This window comes from Triturus cristatus, chromosome 4_1, assembly GCF_964204655.1.
Source record: "Triturus cristatus chromosome 4_1, aTriCri1.1, whole genome shotgun sequence".
Lineage (NCBI taxonomy): Eukaryota > Metazoa > Chordata > Amphibia > Caudata > Salamandridae > Triturus > Triturus cristatus.
Window position 1 is genome coordinate 219,551,399 of NC_140585.1, and position 24,543 is coordinate 219,575,941.

The window sequence follows — 24,543 nt, forward strand, 5'->3', positions numbered from 1 at the left end:
TCAGTTCTGTCTGGAGTCATCAAGGGTTCAATAGGACCCAAACCGGACAGAGCATAATCCAAAATTAAAGGGTTGTGATCACTTTCCCTCCTTGGAAACACCAGAAAGTCCAAAACTCGATTCCATTCCTTGCACTTAACAAAGATGTAATCGAGATGGGCTTCTCTGCCCGATACATTAAAGGTCGACTTCGGGGGATTATCGGATTTGGAGCGTCCGTTACACGCTCTGATGGAATGGGCCAACGATAGAGAGGTAATTTGAAGTGCCAATGGGGTCCATGATCTTACTATGGGACCAGCTACTTGTGGGATGTCCCAGGAATCATCCTCTTCTTGGTTTATGGGATCTAATAAACCCTCTAAGGGTTCAAAGTGGGAATTGAAGTCCCCACCCACCACAAGAGGAATACCCTCAGGTAGCTCTGCCAGTACCGTTGATAAAACCTCCACAGCTTTTGATTCTGTAGAAATACTAGTCGGTCTGGAGTAGATATTAACCAGGGCCATCTGTACCCTGCTGTGCCATTTCACTATTATGGCTTGAACATCATCAGATCCAGTACTAATGGGGGTAACGGTACAACCCAAATGAGATGCCACCCAAATGATGAGGCCACCAGACGGTCGGCCTCTACCTCCCCAAATTGCCGGGATAAAAAAGGAGGCAAATCCTACTCGATGATAATTAATCCTAGCACATGTTTCCTGGAAACAACATATGTCATGTTGATCTATAAAAAGGCCCCATTCGGGGCAATCAAGTTTATTGTTAAGACCCGCTATATTCCAGGAAAGGATCTTTAGTGATGAACTAGGACGTGGGTGGTCGGCAGATATACCAGCGTTAACTGAAATACATCGGAGATCGTTGTTGGTAATATCAATTGGTGGAATCTCCTCAGTCTGCACAAATACGGAATCACATTCATCTACAATAGAGGTAGATCCAGCCTGCAGTCAGTCCACCTCTTCGAGTGGACTAAACCTATTGTGGCATGGAACAGTATAAGCAGTAGGCTGATATGGCCAGGAATTATCACAATTACGAGGAGCAGAAGAGAGTGAGCCCACCCTAGTCCATCCCTCTGCATTCTCAGCATATGCATTGTTATTTAAGGGGGGGTAGAAATAGGAGAGTGGTAAAGGTTGAATACAGGTCTCTCGGTGTTTTCCCCTCCAATTGAGGATGTATGCTACTATATTAGGGTCTCTGAAGTTCACCAGGACACAATCGCCCTTATAACGTTTAGGTGAATTTCCCAACCAATTAATCCTCCTAACCATCAAAACAGCCGTGGTTACAAAATGCGGAAGTGGCCTGTGGGTATTTAACCAACTTGTGACTTTGTTTTTAAGAGAGTCATAGGTTTCTACATCAGAGTTGGTATACTTAGGAATTCCAGCCAACACAAGTACATAAGGGGCCGCCTCGGGGGGTAAATTAATCACATCCTTCCTACTCAGCTTACCCTGCGCACTGGTGTTGTTTCCAATTATGCCACTATAGGCATTCGATTCTTCAGCATTGTCCACAGGCCTAGATTGAGCAGATAAACAATTCTGGATGGGGTAGGGGGGAGCGACAGAAGTCTGTTGGGGATTCGTAGATTGAGCCAAGGCCTGTTGGTCAGTAACCACCCCCCCTCCTGCTTTTTTGGGTGGAGCTCCTGAACTTTCCCCCCTAAGGGACAAGGACTCAGGTAATTGTTTTTGGGCATCATTATTCATTTTGGGGATAGAACTTCCTTTGTTTAACAAACAGTTAGTAATAGTTCCAGTAGCTTTTTTTATTTCTATAAGCGTGTCATTGATGGAATCAAATCTAGCCAAAAGGGGCTGAATTAAAACTTTTAGCGCATTAACTAGTGAGCTAACAAGCAATTCACTGTCTCGCTCTGATCCAACAACTCTGTTGAGGGGTGGGGGGGGGTTGAGGAGTTTGATTACAACTTATTGTGGGTGCTAGAGTCTGGTTTTCAATAATACCTGATAACTCAGTAGATGAGGCGTCAGTATCTAGCCTAGGCTTTTTACCACCCTTCAACTTCCTCACACTTTTCCTTTTGGGTATCGCCCCCTCCCGTGAACCATGAGCTACAGTTGGAGGTATTTCCTTCCCCTGGTCTGTAGGAACATCCGGTGCCACAGTTGAACTAAATCTTAAATCATGTAGTACCGAATCTATTGTTTGATCAATGCTGTTCATTAGGGCAGTATGAGAGTTATCCAATCTCTCCGGGGTTCTTACAGCTGCTAGTAGGCCGAGAGAAGATCTCCTGGCACTTTCAATGCCTTCCGAGAGTCGTTGTTCCAACATTACCAATTCATTATTAACCACCGAGTTTGCCCTAATAAGAAAATTGTCCAGTGTACCTGAAATCATTGAGGTTGATGACTGTGTTCTCGACCGTGTGGCCATAATTTCTCCTCACAGGCAAAACAATCAAGAGAGGGGGCCCGGTCCGGTCTTGACCGTGCTTCGCCCCGGACTGCGCCCCGCACGCGTCCCGCTCACGCGTGAACTGAGAAGAATTAAGTAGCGGAAGGAGGTGTGTCCGGGAAGAGGACCAGGTGCGTTCGATGATTTTTGCCCAAGGCACCCTGGTCCTCGCAGTCCCTACACAATGGCAGCCTTCCGCGGTGAGCGCACCTGTCCGTTTCGCCCCACTATCCGGCCAGCTCCTCGGTAGTAAGAAGATGTAAAAAGTTAAAACGAGCAAAGTCCCAGCCTGCGAACGGCACCCGCGAAGCGGGGGCCGTTAGGCGTTTTGTAGCAGTTGGAGGCAGAAGGAGGTGTGTCCGGGAAGAGGACCAGGTGCGTTCGATGATTTTTGCCCAAGGCACCCTGGTCCTCGCAGTCCCTACACAATGGCAGCCTTCCGCGGTGAGCGCACCTGTCCGTTTCGCCCCACTATCCGGCCAGCTCCTCGGTAGTAAGAAGATGTAAAAAGTTAAAACGAGCAAAGTCCCAGCCTGCGAACGGCACCCCCAGTACCACTACTCATGGGAGTCCCAGGTGCTCAGAGTCACAAGGTAGCCAGGTCTTCCAGGTTTGTGAGGTTGCTGGCCACAAGAGGTGTGTGGATTCAGCAGGAGCAGGTTCGAGGGTTGGTAGGGCTGGGGCCAAAGCAGTTGGGGTCTTCCTCTTCTTAGCAGCTGCATAGCAGGTCTTCTTTCTTCTTGCTCTTCTTTGCTTTTTCGGAATCTGGAATCTAAAGAAGAAAGGTTCAGGGTGCCCCTAAATACTAGTTTTAGGGGCGTTACAGGTAGGTAAAGGGCAGGGACCCATTGGGTCCCTGCCCTGGGGTGGGTACATCCCCTATCCTGCCACTCTCCTGTGGGGGTGGGGGGGGCAGTAGCCTAGTCCTGATTGGGCAGGGCTTCCCATCTTCAAGATGGGGAGAGCCCGGAGATGCGCTTCACCTCGCCTCCCCCACCTGAGGGGTGGTGTTGGCAGAGGCTGGCACATCCCCTGTCCTTACTTGGGGTTTCCGGCCAGTCTTCCCGCCAGAGTGGGAGTCAGAACCGGTGGAGGCCAGTTGCTGAGTACAGCAAGTGGCCTGGAGAAGCTCACAAAGGCGGCATGGTCACAAGGCCCTGGGTACCTAAGGTACCATTTACCAGGGGCTGACATGTTGCCAGGGTTTGCCAATTTGGGTTTTAGGGAAGGAACATAGGCCCTGGGCACCTGATTGGCAGGAGTCCAGGGCACACTCAGTCAAAGTACATTCAGCAAAAAGTGTGGCATACCATGCAAGAAAGATGGCACTTTCTCACAGGGTGACTAGTAACTTTGCAAGAATATTTTTGTTCAAATAATTTTAATTGAATTTAAGAGAAATACAAACAAAAGGAAATAAGAAGACGGTTAACAAAATTGACAAAAGAAATAAAAAGCAGGTGGACACTAGTGCACAAATCTGTCATTCTATACAATTGTAACATCAAGACAGAGTCCTACATGTGTTGGCAGACCCGTTAGAAATAGAAATCGTAAAATAAATATTTGCATATGCAGAGGTACTGTAGTACAAGTGCCTATTAGTGAGTAAATAAGACATTTTACTTAAAGTTAGCTCTTTCTATACCATCATTAAATTATAGCAAATAATAATAATAATAATGAAAATAATAAGACTAATGGCTCGTGCTATTGACGGAAAGATGCACTGAGGGGCGCCTGAGATGTGCATTTGAGGCAGTTATAGTGTACTGTTCTGCTAAAATACGGTAGCCCTCATATGTGTCCCTTGGTGGATTGAATGTTAAAGGTGGTCATGGGGGTTTAAGGATGAAGGAGGAAGAGTCCATAGCGTTCCACATTTTCCTGTGGGCTGGACGCCACGGGGTAAGTTGTTGACGCCTCCTAAAAAGATTAGCTACTCCTGCGACATCTTGAAAGAGACTAACTTGAAGGTTTCCAGTTATCTAGGATTATTTTGCATGCCAGAGTGAGTATTAAATCAAGTAAATCCCTTTCACTGAAGTTTTGTATTTGTGGATCTGGGTATCAAAGCAAAATATATGAGATCTCTATTTGGTGTGATATGCATTATATGTATTTTATATTCGAAGACCCTGTCCCAGAATGATTGCAAAATTGGGCAGTGAATTGGCGTTTGTGGTAGGTAGATCTCCTGTGTGAGAGTCACTGTTCCAGGATTGGGGAGAGTGGATGAGAAAAAAGCTGGTGGAGCTTCGCTGGTGTCCTGTAGGCCCTATTTAGAATCATAAATCTTGTTTTTGAGAGTGTATGCAAGTCTTTATTCCTAAAGGGAGTCATATGTATGCGTTCCCAATCAATTTCAATAAAAGGGGTGTTGGGGTCTGCTTCCCACTTCTCGTTGACTGTAAGGTTCTTATACGGTTTGGACAGGAGAAGTTTATATATGCTTGACACTATGTGGCAGCTCTTGAGCAGCTGGGATAGTCTGAGGGGTAGAGAGGGGTCAACTAGTTTTGTTGAATGCTTAGATATTCGGACTGTAAGTTTAAAATAATTGGACATGTCAACGTTGGTCAGCTCATTCTCCTTTTCTGCTAGTAGTTCGGTGAAGGGTTTAGGAGAGGTGCCCTTGTATAGATCTCTGATAAAATTAACACCTTTCTGTGACCGTCCTGCCAGAGAATATTTTAGGCCCATATCCACACAAAGGTAATTCTATATAGTGCAGGCAGAGATCTCTGTTTACAGTATAAAGAACTACGAGAAAAAAAAAACAAGAAAAAAGAAAAAAAAAAACAGGGGAACAAGTATCACTTAAAGAAAATAAGTTCAAACTGACAATCATCATAAGGGAAAGCAGACAGATGCAGCCACACTCGGGTCTCTGCTCCCACCCCATTGTGCTACCAGACACAGAGGAGCAAGACCTCAGCTACAGTTGTGCTTCACTGCTTGTATGTCTATTTATAATTTTCCAAGTATGTTTCTCTGTTATTTTTACAAAGTGATTTGTATAGGTGGCTGCAATTTATACAGGAACAACTCTAATATTTTTTTCTTACATTTGTACAGTGTGATGTGTGTGTCAGCAATGTTTAAAGCTATATACTGTTTATTTATTTTGTAAACGTTTAACAAATGTACAATGTGATTTATATGCGTGTCTGCAATGTTTAAAGACATACGACTTTTCTTTATTTATATTTTCAAGGTTTTAGGATTTATGATGGTAGTTTTATTTCCTGCTTCCCTTGGTTTAAGTGTGATTCCTTTGCACTAATTGTGAGTGGCCATGTGCAATTTACTCAAAGAATTGATTGGCTGGAATAGATTGGAGCCTGTTTGGGCTGCAATACTGATTTTGGTGTAACTTTTTTGAATTGCAACTCACTCTTTTGTATGTTTTTATTTAATTTGTATGTCCCGTCCTGTGCTGCGATTTAATTGTCCATTTTCTCCACCCACATTTGAGTAGGTATTACCTGCTTTCCAGTAACTTCCAATTGCCACATCTACAATTAAAACATGCAACTGCTAGTGCAGAGTTCCATGTATTTGTGACAGAGAACTCTGCACATCAGGGATAGGACTGTAAGCCTATATCCACAGCTTTGTAAATTGCATTTATGGAGTATGTGAAGCAGTACTACTACACATGCTCATAAATACCTTTCTGAATTGGCCCTTAGATTTGTAACCTGCACTACAGCTGATCGTCCTGCATTATCTACCGTGCCCACATAACAGAAGCTAATGTGTTACACAGTAGGGGCAGGTGTGAGATTTTTCTTCTGCTGCTCTACATACTGTATCAGCCAAGAGTTTAAGTAACTCTTGTACTGCTGCAACTCATGCTATGCCTGTTTGGTGTCTGACAGAAGTTAGCACTGATGTTGCTTGTTAAGCATTTTGTATAAATTGAAACCTACTACCTATAACCAGAATATTTTTTTCCAACGCAACGTTTCTATTTTATCAATAATTCATAAGTGGGAGGACAGTCTTTGTTAAAATGAAACAATTCCTGGGCGATCATTTTCTGCACAAGCAGATGAATACCTATTTAACAAATTATCTGGTGCTTTAGAATAGCATGCCATTTTGAATTGTTGGACAACAGTATATCCTTCTGAAGTTTAATCACATATTATGCCGTCAAATTACATGTGAGACAGAGTGGGTGCAGTGTTAAAAATAAGATGCTGAGTCAGTGCAATGTATCCTAAGCCGTGAATGAAAGGTCAGACATCTGGGAAGGCTAGAAGTCTGCCTGGAAGCATTGGCAGGGTACACAACTTTACAGTTCTTTGTACACGTAACCCACACACACGTACACGTAACAAACACACACACACACACACACGTTTATATCACTCTATGAAAAACAGTGAAAAAACCTACATTATGAGGGCCACTCTTTCTGATCATCAGAGAATCAAAATGATCATACATTTTATGTTTATACTTTAATGACAGTATGAAAGTTATCAGATTTTCAATAAACGATAATGGGAATCGTTTTGAGACTTTCTGACATAACCCCCTTATGAGGACCGCATATTTCCCGTATCCAAGAGTTATGAAGACTATATTTACACACTACATAAAGACAGCAAACAGCTTTACCAGGACCGGTGTGTTTTTTTATACAGGTCTGCTTATGAGGACCAGATTATATTTTACATATAGCGTCTTCCTATTTGGTACAGTATATATTTGTTAAAAAAACATATGCATTTAGCAAACACGGCTTTCTTATTTCATCCAGCATATATTTTTTTACCTGACCATACTGGATTTAAAATAGTGTATTATATACAAAATACCTTTAAAAAATAGTTGCTGACTGCTATAATATCCATCTTTCACTGTGTTTCCCTTTGAATTTGTGTAGATCTGCATCCTCAATTCAGTTGGTAATTTGGACATTTGCGAAGTGAAGAGCTGCTTTTCAGTTTCCAGCCACATGTGCTATATTCTTAAAGCGGTAAAAATGTAGGGCCCGGATTAGGCATTGTAGCACTTGTAAAACTGCAGACGGGATCTCCATCTCGTTTGTGATAGAGTATCCCATTCATCCAACTCTTATCATCGCATTTGACAATTTGTAAGTAAATTCTGTCCATAAATTGTGAAAAGCTGGTTAAACGTCAAATTCAACATAAGAACTTGAGGTCGCTCAGATAAGACCTGGAAGGTAAGAGTAGAGCTGAACCTATTTTGACCTCTAAAAGGGGGATACATAGGTGTTTGTCTTTCTGTATCTATGAGTTTTACATATGTTTAGGTGCCCGATAGGTCTGTGCTTCTATTACCATCCTATGGATCATATCTTAGTGTGTGTCAAAAAAGTGTGATCTGTTATCCATCACAACAAGCACCATATGATATTGTGTGTTAAACATCTGACCTTTTCTCCTATCATAACAATGACCTCACCGTTAGGTCTGATGCAAATGTGTGCTGTTATCAATGCTACTGTTATGAAGCATGACATTTTTTTCTATTCAATAAGGACTATATCATCTAGTATATTACAATTGCATGTGGTTTTACCATTCACACTGAGAAACAGATAATGTGGCATGTTACAAGGTTTTGTTCTTCGATACATCACATTGAGGGCCACATCATGGTGTTTGTTAGTAATATGAGCGAGTGCCTATTCATCACAGAGGACATTTTCATACTGTGTGTTGCAGGGTTGTGCATGCTTTAAACATTACCAGGAGAAAAGTATCACAGAGTGCGTTACAAGTCAATGCTTGTTAGACCAGTCAGCCTTAGGGTAGTCGTCCCCAAAGCTTTTTGCCTTCACCCCCACTATATTTCTGAATTTGCTTTTGGTGGCCTTAGGAGTGCTAAAGTGCTTGTTCACATCCCCTAAAACATGATAAAATTAGACTACACACCCCATTGTCACATTTAATTTATTTGCAAGTACCTAGTGAAGTGATACTGCATGTACCCAGGGCCTATAAATTAAATGCTATTAGTGTCCCTGCAGCACTTATTGAGCCACCCACTTAAGTAGCCTTTTTTGAATCTGTCCTGGTCTGCCATTGCAGCTTATGGGTGCAATTGTAAACTGCCATTTCCACCTGTCAAAATAAACCTTTTACCAAGCCTAAACCATTCTTTTGCGTACATATAAGCCACCTTTAGGGTAGGCCCTCAAAAGCACATAGGGCAGGGTGCAGATTATTTAACAAAAAAAGTTGGACATGTAGTTTTTAATTTGACATGTCCTGGTAGTCACTATTGCAAGGCCTGCCTCTTTCATAGCATAACATTGGGTACCTTATTACATTTAATAAGTGTTAATTTTTGATTGGGAGCAGGTAGGAAAGTCATGAATGGTATCAGTAATTTAAAACCATCTTGAATGGTAAATTCATATTTCAAGCCTCAATTTTTAAAGTGCCACTTTTAGACAGTTGGAAACAAGAAAAAGGTCTGGACGTACGTTTTGGAATAAATGCATTCCTAAATAACCACCTTAGATTCTCAAGTAGTTATAGTGTTTTCATTACACTTGTTATTTGTTCATTTATTTGTGGAACAAACAAGATGGACATTTCTTTCATGTCTTAAAGAAGAACAATTAGTACAAACATATATCAACAACACAATGGTAACAGTACTTTGGACATATAACAAATACTTAGGAAACGAACAAACATGACAAAACAATAGACCAGTCCTTATTTTAACATAAAGAACAATGGCGGTACAATTCAGTTATGTGTTTCAATACATACACCTGCCATAACCAGCAAAGCAGTTAAACAGTTACACCAGGCTTAAATGTCCTGTTTGTACTCGGTATGGGTCGGTTCATTGGTGGTAATTGCTACTAGCTGGGTGGGGTCAACGCGTTTCAGAACCCTATTTGATTTCAGGGTTCTCCTCAGGACCAGGACTTGGTCATTCACATTTGAGGTGAGGGAATTCTCGCGGCTGATGATGCCTTATGAACGCAAGAGGTGTGGTCCTTTTTCTCTTGTGTCCAGAAACGCCTGTGGCGGTTGCTTATGCTTTAATATGATATTCACGCTTCAAAATAATTTGGTGATGACAGGGGGGGGACTTGTTAATGGCTTTCAATCCGGAGCTTTGTGAATGGTTCTCGTGGGGGCCTCACATGGTTCTTCTCCTCACGTACGATGTACATCCCATGTGAAGCGGATGATTTCTGGCAGAATGCGTGATGTATTGAAATTTTTGTACAGTGTAATGCCGGCGGTGGGGAACACGAGTCTTTCAACTAAAATCAATCCCAGAGAGTCGAGTCCCTGGTATGATGGCACTCTCCGGGCCCTAAAGGGTGCCTGTAGACGAGCAGAGAGGGCTTGGAGGAAAACCTATGGGGCTGATCTAAAAGCTGCATACGCCAAGTCCGTTAAGCTCTACCATCGAGCTATCTGCCGAGCCCGTGCGGCTTTTTATGCCACCGAATTCCGGAACAGTCCGAATCCGTCAAAAGCTATCTTTAAGGCCGTAAAAGATCTCACAGCGAAGCGGACTACCTCTACGACCGTGAGCTCCCTTTCCCATTGTGAATCCCTTGCATGTTACTTCTTGGGGAAGGTCCAAGCTATATATAGGACATTCCCTAGCATAGGGTTCACTGAGGAAAGTATAAATGGGGTCCACCATCAGACTACACTGCTTGTTTTTCCCCCCCTCACCTTGGATGGTTTTGACAAACTTGCGCTGCAAGTCAAATCTGGGTCCCCATCCGATCCAGTAAGGCCTGCTCTCTTCCGAGACCAAGCTTTTATGGGGCGTACAGCCGTATGCTCCCTTGTCAACCTCTCCTTGGAAACGGGAACTGTTCCATCTAAGTGGAAACAAGCTGTGGTGTCCCCGATCATTAAAAAGCCCACCCTGGACCCTTCCAAGCCTGAAAGCTATCGCCCCATCTCGTTGTTACCCTGGCCAGCCAAGATCACGGAGGCCCACGTCAACCTGGCCCTGTCTGAACATCTGACTCGGACCAATGCCCTCGACCCCACACAAAACGGATTCCGTGCTGGGCACAGTACGGAAACTGCGCTACTTGTGATGGTGGAACATCTCCGGGCAAGGTTGGATGCTGGTCAAACGGCGGCGCTTATTTTGTTAGATCTTAGCGCCGCCTTTGATACGGTAGACCACAGCATCCTCCTGCGTCGGCTCGAGGAGACTGGCATTGGCGGTCAGGTGTTGCAATTGTTCCGCTCCTTTTTAGATGACCGCTCCTTCTGTGTTGCCATCCCTCCCTTCAAGTCCAACTACCAACCACTGGCCATGGGGGTTCCGCAAGGGTCCTCGCTGAGCCCCACGTTGTTCAATCTTTACGTGAGACCGCTGGCTGATGTCGCTAGGCAGTGGGGCCTTACTTTGGTCTCATATGCTGACGACACTCAGCTGGCGGTTACTCTCAGTGGGGATGCGGAGATTGAGGCCCCCAGGTTTCAGTCCGGACTGAAGGCGGTGGCTAGCTGGCTGACAGGCAATTGCCTTCAGCTAAACGCCACTAAAACAGAGGTGATGGTCGTCGGGAAGGGAGTGGAGCTGTGGGGTGACCACTGGTGGCCCTCAGAGTTGGGACCTACTCCGATTCCGGTATCGGAAGTGAAAAATCTGGGGGTATGGCTGGATGCGGGCCTCTCCTTTGTAGGCCATACTAAAAGAACCGCGGCCTGTTGTTTCGGTCTCCTGAGGGGCTTGAGACCTGTTCTCAAGTTCTTTGACGCCCCGACCAGGCAGCTGGTGATCCAGGCTACTATCATCTCCCGCCTGGATTACGCCAGCTCTCTCCTGGCTGGGGCTAACCAGGCTGAACTAACCCGCTTACAACGGGTTCAGAATGATGCGGCGAGGGCGATTGTTGGCTTGCCCAGATTCTGCTCAGTGACAGGTGTCCTTCGCTCCCTACACTGGCTTCCGGTCAGGAAGCGCATCCTCTTCAAGGTTTTGTGCCTTGCTTTTAAAATCTTGAGAGGTACAGGCCCGGAAATCCTGTCGAGTTGTCTGTCTTTGTATGTCCCTGCCCGTAGCCTTCGCTCTCAGGGTCTGGCCCTTGCGGTGGTTCCCAGATTCAGGCTTAGCCGCATGGGAGGCCGCTCGTTTAGGGCAATGGCTGCGTCAGCATGGAACTCCTTGCCTGTTGAAATCCGCTTGCTGGAGGACCTTCTGACCTTTCGGAGGGCTATAAAAACCTTCTTGTTTTAGCTGTTTCTTAGTTTCTGTTTTTAGCCTGTGGTTGTGTTACGTGCTACCTTGTCTCTGCGCCAGGACGCTCCTTGGCTGGAGTATCTGTGCGCACAATAAATAGTCGTAACATAACATAACATAACATGACTTCCGCATTGTTGGCATACCAGGGAGAGACGAGGCAGCAGAGGAGGAACGCGATCGGGAACTGATACATAATTCGAGAAGCTGAGCCCTTCATTGTAAGACTCGCGTTCCCCACCGCCGGCATTACACTGCACAGAAATGTCATAAGGCTGCCTTAAGATGCTTGATAGAGGCAGAACTGTACCCCATTCTGAGTGCACTCCTGAAAGATTGTTCCCCTCAGGTGCTGATAAGCAGGAGTTGTTTTTGATAGTTTAGACCATTAAAATGATTATATCACATTTCATATTGCAACTTTGTGCGCTATTAAATCCTTTATTGAAAAAGCTTCATGAATCACAACAGGGTCATGGTTGCAGAGCGGCGTGGCGGCTGCGCAGGGTGTGCTGAGATGACAGGCATTGGATTTGTTATTTTCGGGTGGCATTTCACGATGTACCCATGTCGTGTGTGCTTTTCATTAATTATGCAAGTTTAGAAACTTAGATCTTAAATGTTTATCTGTTAAGATATTTTTATATATTTTTTATGACCATATATATTTTGTGATCATGTGAACGCATAAGGTAAATCATGCAATTATGTTAATTTATCTACGTTGCCTAGACCGGTTAATGCCAGTTTTTCTTCCAAGGTTCTGGGCATCGTACAAGGTCCAACAAAGCCTTTTCACTATGTTTACTCAGGTGTGAGCTTGGTGTTTATAGGTGATAGGGCACAATCACCACTTATGTATTGGTTTTGAGAAATACCAGTTTGGTCGAAACGTGTTAACCGAATAAAACTTTCTTTGCAAACCTTAAAAAAAATAAAATACCAGCAGGGTCACAATCACAATCTTGCCAGTGGTTTGCTCCTGCCCTGTAAAATGACAGTAGCTTTGAGTGTTACAGGTGTTTTGATATGTTATATATGTGAGCTACTATTATCATACTTTGGATCAAGTCATGGTGTGCATCACAGCAGTTTTATTTTAGCCATCACAATGAGGACCGCATGATGTTGTGTGTTACACATCTGAGCTTTTTCCTATCACTGTGATGACCACACCACTAGGTCTGTTGCAAAGTTGTGCTAGTACCTAAAGTACTGTTACCAAGAATTAACATATTTCCATAATAAATAGGATTATATCATTGTATGTAACAAATTAATTTGGGTTTATCAAGTGCAATAAGCACTAGATGCCATGACGGGTTTCAAGATCGCTTGCTTTGATACATCACATTAAGGAGCACATCATGCTATCTATTTATCATAGAAGACAATTTCATATAGTGTTTTACATGGATGTGCATGTTTTAAATATCACCAGGAGGGCAATTTCATGCAGTACACTACAACTGCATGTTGGTTTATCTCATTTGTAATTCATTGCAGAGACTTTGTGATGTGCTGGCATACCATAATATGGCTAGCGTAAGATTCTTAATAGAAGTAGACCAATTCCTCATTATGACTGTATTCATGTGAGATTGGTCCCCTCTGGTGTCAATAAATATGAATTGTTTAAGAATTTTAGTCCATCAAACTCATAACGACATCACAGTGTATGTTTTAACTCTATGTGATATTACACCACACTCTGATGGAAAAAAAACACATGCGTGTTTTATCCATCAAAATGAGGACTACATTGTGGTATGCAATTCAGATGACCATGTGTATAGCTTGTGAGCTTTTATACATTGCAAAAAGGAGCATAGCAAAGCATATGTTACAGTTTTCTTTTGTGTTTCTAACATGTAATAGACACTGCCACAACTTTACATGTGTATCAAGCATATGAACCTTTCTTCTGGACACTGAAAACCACTTCATTTGTGTGTCCCAAGAATGTGCTCTTTTATATAGCAGCAATTGTAAAGCATAAATGTGGCTTATGCTCCTATTTGGACTTTATAGGTCAAACTGAGGACCATGTTAAATTGTGTGAGACAGGTTTGTGTGCCTTTATCTGCCACAAGAAATATTATGGTGCCTATTACAGATGGTGGTGTTTTTATCTATCACACTGAAGACTGTATCAAGATGATTGTCAAAATTGTGTGTTTTTATCCAACACAATGAGGACCACACTTTGGTGCATTTTAGGCATGATGTAGATGACAGGGGAGGAGTCGGGAAGAGGAACCAGGTGCAGCAGGTGAGTGGTACGCAAGGCGCCCTGGTCCTCGCAGTCCCGAATGTGAAAGGTTCAAACTAAAAACACCGTTTCCTCTGAGAGCAGCGTGTCGTCGCCCGCAGCCGCCGATCAGGTCCTCAATTAAAAGCCCAGCCGGTGAAGAAGAATGCCAAAGCCTGCGAGCGGCACTTCTTCTATCACAGTCACATCATGTTGCATTGAACACGTTCATATTAATGTAGCTTCATTAAAAGTACTATATTAATGTGATTTAGTGTTATTGCAAATTCCTTTAACAGTAAGCTTCATTAACATTATGTTGTGTATTAGTAAAGTGTTTTTATCCATCACAATGAGGACTGTATCAAGATGTGTAAACAACTTTGTGTTTTTATCCAATACAATGAGGACACCTTTTGGTGCATTTTAGACAAGTGTGGTTCTTCTATCACACAGTCACATCATGTTGAATTGAACAAGTTCATGTTAATTTAGCCATCATTAAAAGTACAACATTAATGTGAATTAGTGTTATCACATATTCTTTTAACAGAAAGCTCCTATGACATTATGCTGTGTATTAGTTGTGTATGATCTTAGATAACTAAAACAAGCATTGGCATAGCCAGTAGGACTCGCCTTTGGGACCTTATAAATGTTTAGCCATGCAACAGTTGCATAACTAAATATTATATATGGTCCCAAAAGCGAGACCTATTAGCTATGCCAAGCAGCCGCGAAAGTGAAAGTAATCGCGGTAAAGCGCAGCGCCCGCGCACATGAACTGTAGCTCTAGGCTGGCCTGGTAGCACTTTTTGGAGCCCTCTCAATAAGTCTCGCCAGACCAGCGCATGCGCTGGGTCAGGCGAGACCTAAAAAACGATATTGTATTGTATCTTGGAAATGTGTGCACTCATCCATCACAATGAGGGCTCTATACAGGCCTGGTTCATAGGACATGCATCATCCATCATAAAAAAAGCACAGGTGCTAATGTGCACAAGTATACATGTATACTTGCAAAAAGAGGACTACTGAATGTGAGTAAATACTTCTGTGTGTGGGGGTAGTGATCTTCAGAGGGCTTTGTTGCTCTGCAAATTATTGGTGTGCTTGCAAATGTGCTACTTTGTAACTGTCCACAATCTGAGATTCATTTCTAACAAGTGCCGGATTAAATCTGTTTCCAAGGTTGGAAGTGGAAACAATCAGACTAAAAATTGGAAATGGCATAGATGAAGGGATTATTCCATAGGTGAAAATGTTTTTAAAATGTTGTTACTTCTACTTGCTTCAGAATAGTCCCAAAAACCTAAGCCTCTAAACTTGTTCCAGTGAGAGACTGGTCCCCTCTGGTGTCAGTAAATATGAATTGTTTATGAATTGTAGTCCATCAAACTCATTACAGCATCAAAGTGCATGTTTTAACTCTGTGTGCTATTCACCTGCACTCTGAAAAAAAAAAAAAAATCACTGGCGTGTTTTTATCCACCAGATTGAGGACATTGTGGTAGGCAATTCATGTGACCATGTGTATAGTATGTGAGCTTCTATGCATTGCAAAAAAGAGAACATCATGGTGCATGTTACAGAATTGTGTTGAGATTCTTAACATATAATAGACACTGCCACAACTTTGTGTGTGTATCAAGCATATGAATGTCTGTTCTGGACTCTGTAAACACCCAAAGTACCATATTAATGTGATTTAGTGTTATCGCATATTCCTTTAACCGCTTCGGTGCTCATGACGAGCCCAGCTCGTCATGAGGCACAGTGGAGCTGGCCCGCCCACGCGCAGTTGATTCCCCGCCTGTGCGGGAGAATCAATCAGTGGGCAGGGTCGTGACTCGCTCAGCTCGTCATGAGCACAGCTCCACTGTGCCTCATGACGAGCTGGGCTCGTCACGAGCACAGCGTCGCCGCCCTCACGCCCTGCGGGGGAATTACCCCCGCGTGGAAGGAGTTAACAGTACACTCTTTTAACATTATGCTGTTTATTAGTAAAGTGTTTTTATCCAGCACAGAGAGGACCGTATCAAGATGTGTGTCATAACTGTGTGTTTTCATCCAACACATTTTGGTGCATTTTAGACAAGTGTGTTTCGTCTATCACACAGTAACATCATGTTGTATTGAACAACTGCATATTAATCTAGCCATCATTAAAAGGACCACATTAATGTGAATTACTGTTATCACATATTCCTGTAACAGAAAGCTCCATTGACATTATTCTGTGTATTAGTAATGTGTATGATCTTAAGTAACTAAAAAAAACTATATCGTATTGTACCTTGGAAATGTGTGCACTTATCCATCCCAATAACGGTTCTATACAGCCTGGTCAATAGGACATGCATCATCCATCCAACGATCCATCACAAAAAAGCACAGCGGCTAATGTGAACAAGTATATATGTACACGTGGAAAAAGATGACTATTGAACGTGAGTAAATATTTGTGTGTGTGTGTTGATAGTGACCTTCACAGAGCTTTGTTGCTCTGCAAAGTATGTGTGTGCCTGCAAATGTGTTGCATTGTAACTGTATACAAACATTTCTTCAGTCCATTCCAACACAGGGAACAATCTGAGATTCACTTCTAACAAGTGCCGGATTAAATCTGTTTCAAGGGTGGGAAGTGGAAGGCATCAGACTAAAAATTGGAGACGGCGTAGATGAAGGGATTATTCAATAGGGGAAAATGTTTTTCACATGTTATTACTTCTACTTGTTTTAGAATATTTCTAAAAATCTAAGCATTTAAGCTTGTTCAAGGGAAAATGGAATTCTCATAAGAAAATGAAGACTACTCCTTGAAATACATCCTCTGTAGCTGTAATCTAACAGTCCACAAGACAACCTTTGTGAATTAAAAAGCATCTTGCTCGTGTAATCCAAACACATGATAATAAATGCAATTGGTGTTATGAATTGAACCAATGATGAAGGGGTATAAAGGTGTTTGTCTATATGAATCACAGCAGGGTCACAATTACAATCTTTCCAGTGGTTTGCTCATACCCTGCAAAATGAACATAGCTTTGAATAGTACAGGTCTTTTGGGGTGTTATATATGTGAGCTACCGGATTATGTGGAGGTCACTATCCACACACACAGAAATATTTACTCACGTTCAATAGTCATCTTTTTCCAAGTGTACATATATACTTGTTCAAATTAGCCTGTGTGCTTTTTTGTGATGGATCGTTAATTATATTTATATGGTTAGATTTTTGAGAAAGTCAACTGTACACTACTTGGTTGAAACTCAGACCTAATATGCATAATTGTGAAATCCTCAATTGCAAACCTTGATCAAGCAACAGGACTTAAAAATACAGGATATTAAAGGTGATTGGAAGAGAAAGAGAGAGAAGAGAAGAGAAAGAGAGAGAGAAAGAGAGAGAGAGAAAGATAAAGACACCACCCAATCAATATTCTTTATTCGATTATAAGAAATAAAATCATAAACGTTATAAATGAACTGATCTGTATGGTTTATCAAAATATCAATTAAAAAAAAATGTTTAAACAAAGAAATACATTTATTTTTTCAAAACAACTTGGAGTAATTATCAAATACTGAAAATGAATTATTACAAAATAGTTCAGGGCCAAACTGCCATAAGAATTTATTAAAAATATGCATGCTCTGTAACCGTCTCTCTCAACCAATACATACAGGCTGTTCATTCCTGATACCATAAACATTTGGTTTTGTATGAAGAGGTCGACCTACTCGAACGTTTAGTCACAGTATTTATATATTTCACCTACAAATACTGCCAAGATGCTTACGACAACCAATACTTTTCAGAAGCCCTTACCCAAGTATTGAAGGTAGACAGAGGAGAGATGGGGGCTGGGCATGGTTTGTGGGTTTGTAGTGAATAACAAGTAAATGCTATGACCTCTTCTACAAGGTTATTTGCTGTCAATAGCAAGCCATACTAACTCTTTAATTAGAGTCGCTGTAATGTAACAACAAGATGGAAGAAGATTGCAACTGGAGAAAAAATGCACACTTCTTTGGCAGAGATTATCAGAAACTAAAAAAAGCACAAGAGGTGCATAAATATTAACAATAAGCTGACTGGAGGGGGGAGGCTAAATGGTCTGCACAAAATGACCTCCAATTCCACGTCTCAGTTGGACATTATCTGGCCTTAGAAACCCCGCCTGAGATTATTTTTTCTCTAAAACTGTGCCTTTTTTTTAAAATATATTTCTTTGATTGGGTCGTTCACAACACCCTATCCTAGCGGTAACCTTAATGTACTGAATATGACTTTTATTCATCAAGAACATACCCGGACCTTGAGACCTGCAAAGTAATAGTTTGCCAAATGGCTTGATTGACACCCATACTGAAACTTCTATTTTTATGACCTAATTTGTACTTGTTCACAATAATTTCTATGCCACTCGCTGTAAATCACTGTTCTACCCTGTGCCAAAGGTCTTGACACGATATAGGAAGAACTTTAACACCATTTGTCTTGCTCACATAGTAGCCACATTCCAAAGCAGGGCACCACTCTAGTCTCCAAGTTGCTTATACCATGTAGTGTTCTACTTTTTTATACAGTAGTTCACAGGATAAGCGATACCAAGAAGATATAATGCCACTTCAAACTGCATTAGTCCCCCTATAATGGACAATCCAAGAGTACTTTAACAATAACCATCAATACCAGGCCACGATAATTCTGCTTGCTCACTAGCTATGACGAGTCAGATTTTTTTTATGGGCAAGCTATTTTAAAGGGCCTACTGGTTTGTTCTGGCGAGAGAGCTCCTGACAAAGAGCAGGTGATCTGTAAGTGAATGCGCAATAAAGATACCTTTAATTCTTGTTTATATCTGGTCACATTTGCTGTGTGTTGAAAGACAGAGGTCAAATGTCAGCTTGTCTTCTTACAAATTGCTTATTTTATCTTGGAGATTGGTGTTTACATAGCTGCCAAGGTTTCAGATTGCTATGTGTGACATTGTCATAATTTCAGAGTAATTATGAGCGACATTCCAACTATGAGTGACACTTTCTCACGAGCAAAGTCAAACAATGAAGACAAGGAAAACATTTAAATATCAGAAATGACCCCCATTAGAACAACAAGAAACCCTAAGAAGATCTTAAAACTTCTGTAATGCACCAGAAATTGAAGGACACTAACCAGAGACAGACTGTGTGACTTCAGTTCTCAGTATCAGAGCACAGCAGCTGCTAAGATGATCTCATTGATCTGCTCATTCAGGACCTGCACTTGCCTAAAAAAGCAAGGTTTATAGCATAGCAAGTGCAAATAGGAGGTTATACCATCACTCAGTCTCATGCATTATTGGTTGCTAATGCAATAAGGTAAAAAAGAATGCTGGGAAGTGCCAGCGCAAAACCCGGAGGTGTTTTGCTCTAAACATGCAATAGGGCAAATAAATACAAATTGCACTATCACAAAGGTGTAAAGCGAAGTCCTAAAAACAGTTGGACATTATATTATACTGGTTTTGCACATATTCAGAGAAAGAAGGTTTTGATTTATGACATGTTGTGGTCATCTAAGTACTGAGCTCTTTCCAAAGAGAAAACAATTCCTTTTTTTGAAAATGTAGATTTTTTTAAAGATTGGTTATGTAAATCTGTCACTGCAAATGAACTAGCTGCTACCCAGATTATTTTAACAATATATAGATGCTAAATATAATGCAAACAAGGCTCACTGATGGTGCAAGAGTAATTATGCTTGAGTGGTATAGTGTTGTAAGGAGAAAGCAACAATTCCAGGGGTTGGGGCACATGCTGAGGCAGGATAAACACCTGTGTTGCCAGGCGGCCGGAATGAAAAACAATTAACAAATCATCCTGCCTCAGCCAGCCTACGCCGACTCCCCAAGCTCTGAAAATCAATTATTAGCATGCTGCAGAACATCAGTTTGGACTCAAGTCCGCTCTCTGTCCCATGCGGGGCCTATCCCCGGCCAACTTGAGCCTCCCAAAACAGAATGTGATAGGCCCCAAACATGGATCTCTTCTCAGCTGCATATATTAAATTAAATAGAGAGTCAACTCAACAGTATGACTCAGCTGACTCAACCCGCCTCAGTCGACTACAGAACCGGGCATTTATCTTCAGGGTACTCCTCAGGAGACTGAGGCACACATAGATCACAGCCAGGCCTGCCTGTATTATTTCAAAAACACTAGACTAGTTTAAGCTTTACTTTCAACTTTTTAACTACTCTAAATGAATTCAATTCTAACGAGCTGAGCACTTACCGGCGATCATACCAGCTGCACGGTCTAGCCAGCCTGTCACAGAACTAGTACAGAGCAGCTCTGCTGAAGTGAGGCAGGCGTTCGGGTCGGAGCTGCAAGAAAGTGAAGTTCGATTGTTGGACAGGTAGTGGGCACCACAGTGGACAGCGGCTCACCAACCCAAAAAAGAGTTAGTGCCCTGCTAGACTGTGACCAAAACATTAATAGAAGCATACGCTTTAGGTAACAAACCTCACTCCACCTCTTAGCAGCGAATGGCGATTACGATATAGCGCCTGCTGGTAGCTGCAGTTTACAAGAACTGACTCACTCGGACGCTCCCAGCAGCATCGCCCGCAACCTTCTGGGCATGATAGATTCTGAGGGCTGCTGTTGTACTCTGGACAGGCTGACACGACAGCTAGCTTCACTCTAAGCTGCTCAGGTGTGGGGTCATCGACTTAGGTAAGTCAGTTTCCAAAATTAATTCTAATTTTTTTTCCACCGGGGTGCGAGCTGCACTCAATTCCATTCATTGCCGCCAGCAGCAAAAACGTTTTCCTGAACTGGTGACGCCACCCGCTCAGCGCAGTTGAACCTGCCTGCAAAATGTGTCTCGAGTTGCATGAGTAATGCGGCAGCGTGTGGTGTGGGTGACTGTATTAGATTGTAGCAGCAGCTAGAGCTGCGAGGAGCTAAGATAGCCCCCAAGTCTGCAAGGAGACCTCAGCAATCACACCTGGACCACGTGCTTCCATTCCAGTTTAAATTCAGATAGTAATGGTACATCAACAGCGCTCCCGCTTTGATGAATGAGGAGGCACTATAATGTTTGACTTTCCATTTCAGTGCAGTGATACGCACCACCATACTGAAATGCGTTAGTCTAACGCCCGATGCGTGGTACTTGGCAAAAACGTTTACAAACTCCTCTATGTTTGTAGTTCGATAAAGACAAGTAAAGTTAACTGACAACTGTGTGTAGGCTGTCATTTTTTTCCCCTTACACTCAACATTTAAATAGCTTCTAAATGAACAGTGCACACATTTCAAAGTCTATTTCAGCAGTTAGAAAAGTACTTGGTTTCCATCACCACTTAAAAATTATAAATAAAAAAAGTAAGAAAATAGCAAAGGATGTGTCAGATGCTTCTGAAGGAATTATTAAGAACACTTTATCAGACGTTAAGCAAAGTGAGAGAAGATAAACCGCTTATGTTTTGCACAGAGTAAATGCCACGGGATTGAATACTACAAAAGTCTTTTCAGACGAAATTGCGAAGAAGAAGCCAGCGATCTACGTAAAAAGGGGGCCGTGGGTGCACAACAGCTTCCTTCCAGTAGTAATAAGCGTAACTACACATGTCACACACAAAGTCATGAAAATGGTACACAGGTGCACACAGAAAACTTCTACAGACTTTCGCTTCTTCCTCAAATTGTTTTACTTCTATTAGTCACTCCATGGCCAACCCTTAAAATCCTACTATTGCACTTCCCTATACCTCCACTCTATGCTCTGCCGTTGCCGTAGAGACACGCCACTCCCTCCCTTCTTTCCCGCCCTCGCGGGAGATGAACGGCTGCGCGCATGCGCTTACCTCGTATCGGAACATTGTCTTCCTGAAGGGCGCAGGGCCCCAGTCCGCGCGGCGGTGGCTCGCGCCGCTGATACGTTCTCGGGGCGCGGCTCGCGGTCCCTTTGCCGCGCAGGCGCAAAATCACGTCGGTTGAAGCTGTGGATGGCTACCCCTTTTCGAGTCCTGCACCAACCACTATCACCATCCGCGGCTATAGCCCCGCCCTTCTTCGGCGCGTGAAGGTGACGTACGACGCACGCAACGTCAGAATGTTGGCATTCTTGGTCCGTCTTCTATGTCAGTGATTGTGTTTTTTAGAAGTTCATGAGCTTGTCTCTCTGGGAGGCACCTCTGGTCAAAGAAATAAAAGAAGGTGTTAAAGGGCAGTAAACAAGTCATCGTGTTTTTTTTTTTTAATAAAATATAACTTTATTTTAAGAGCCTACGTAGATTTTTAAGTGGTACATCCTGGCATACACTGATGTTATGGTATTGTTAGTAAGGTTGTGCGGCATATTTTATGTGCATTTTCTACTCCGATCATTCTACAAGAGAATACAATGCTTTTTATGGAATAAACTGACCGTTTACCCCCAGCGGTAGTATCCAAATTAGACCCCAGAACATCATTGCTTGGGTGCAGGGTGAGTTTATTCGACATAAATGGACTGGATCCGTTGAAATTCAAGAGTGTTTTAGTATATTCGAGTTTGTTTACTAGCTCTTGTAGTTAGCGTTGTGCTGTTTTCGCCACCTTGAAGATAAAAGTTTTGCAAAGTGTTTTAACAACGATTCGTCAGGGTTAGTAAGCACTATATAAACGCAATTTGAATGGAATGGGCTATGGCCCGAATCACCATTGGTTAATAATCATTTCCACCACGGATACTGCCCAGTAACCAAGTACTGCCTCGGATGCTTTTAAAGGTTGCAAATCCAACTTCTTTTTCCCGTCATAGCTGCCAACTCATAAGGTGCCACTGTATGAGATGGTTTCAGGCTTCATAGCACGGCCACAGAGTGAAGAGGCACGATGAGCTGGAAACCCTTGCATAGCAGGCGTTTCTGGCTCAGATGCATACATGCCAAAGTACCCGATTAAGGAAGGAGTCTTGAAGGGATTGTTGTAAGTAACAAGCATTTTCAATCCAATAGGTCTCGCATTTCGAGAGGTAAGTTATTGGCATTGTAAATGACAATGCCTTTTATTTATGTGTTGTTAAACCCAACGCACATATAAAAGTCATTGATATTTATAATGCCAATAGCTAAAACTTTCGCAAATGCGAGACCACTTTAATGGTCATGCCCCTTTCTTAATCGCTGCTCGCAGTATTCAGGTTATAGTGAGCAGCAGGCGCGCAACACCCATTGGACTCACAGGGCTTCAGCCCCCCCCCGTCGTGTGTGGCAGCCCGGGATGAGACACCTTCCCGGGCAAATGGGACCCGGGGGGACCGCGGCGCGAGCCGGGTGTCCCCCTGGGAAGGTTCGCGCGATGGTACAGACCACGCAGCGAATCACGTGTTAGGTAGGGGGCGGGGCTTAGGGTTTTCACCGTTGGGAAGGCGTTTAGGCGGGAAACGATCGCTGAGGCAGGGAGACGGTCGTTTTTTGTGCCGTTTTTTGCCTCATTATTTATTTAATTGGTTTTTAACTAAAGTAGCTGGTCATGGCTGACGACCCAGCTGTTCAGAATGCGCTCCGTGTTCTGTATGAGGCAGGCCGGGTTGACTTACTGGCCCCTGGTGTTCCTGACTTAATGTCTTCAGCTGTGAGGCGCCCGAAGAGATTGGCGGCGAAAGGTGTGAGCGACGCAGTGGCAGCTTGTCTTCCTGCCAAAGGACGTGTGCAGGAGATGGCCACCAGAGGTGAACTCGCCCCTTTTTCAGCTAAGGATCCACGCGGCAGGCCTGCTCGTTTGAGCTCCCATTCCCGGCTCCTGACAGCGCGCTGCGCCTCTGCACCAACAGTCACGGTGAGGGAGTCTGGGGAGGTCTCTGTGACTCGGGTGGGACGAGCCCGTCGTCGAGTCAGCGCCAGGGGAGGCGCGGTTTCTAGAAGCCTGCCTGCATCATCACGTAGAGGTACAGGTGGGAAGGGGAGGGGAATGTCTAGTGAGGGTGCTGACATTATGTTTATTGAGTCCCCTTCTCCTGCAAAACGGGCGTCTTTGAAGGGCGCAGAGTATTTTTTGAACAGACCCGGTTACTTTTCTGGGCATAATATTGACATTGATCCTCCTGTTTTGTCATTGGGACGCTCTGCAGCTTTGGTGGACTATCCCAGCGATAGTGGTGGGGAGGAGGAGGTTTGTCTAGACAGGTCATCTTTTTCTATCCCTTCTGAGGCTTGTGGGGGACGCCTAGAGAAGGGAAACTATTGCGGTAAGCGTTTGTCAGTTTCTGGGGTGTCCCCTTTACCTAGGGGCCCCCCTGGGTCCAAAGGTGTGTATGCTCTCACATCAGCAGTTGGCTTGGAGCAAGTTACTCCTTCTTGTCTCCCTTTGGGTGAAGATGTGTCAGAGAATGTGGCTACGGTGATACAGAGGTCATCGGAAGATGCTGGGCCTTTACAGGAAGATACTGTTATTAATTCTTCAGACATTGTCTCCATTTTCCCGGCTTCTCGCCCCCCTCCTTGTCACCCGCAGGTGGATTTTGATTCTCCTTTTGGTCCTCAACGTGGTCAATGGATTTGGGTTGAGCATGCTGTTCCTGACTCTTCGGAGGCGGATGCTTATAATCATGTCTCTGGTCATGGTAAGTTATCGCATTCT

General features: G+C 43.3%; 1 protein-coding gene across 1 annotated transcript in view; it reads right to left on the minus strand.

The window, feature by feature from the left end:
- Positions 1 to 22,002, minus strand: part of PATL1 (PAT1 homolog 1, processing body mRNA decay factor) — a 278,312-nt gene extending 256,310 nt beyond the window's left edge. The window contains exon 1 of the mRNA XM_085651893.1: positions 21,786 to 22,002. Within this exon, the coding sequence (XP_085508019.1) occupies positions 21,786 to 21,800 (15 nt within the window). The 5' untranslated portion in view covers positions 21,801 to 22,002. The remainder of the gene's footprint in view (positions 1 to 21,785) is intronic.
- Between the last annotated feature and the right edge of the window lie 2,541 nt (positions 22,003 to 24,543).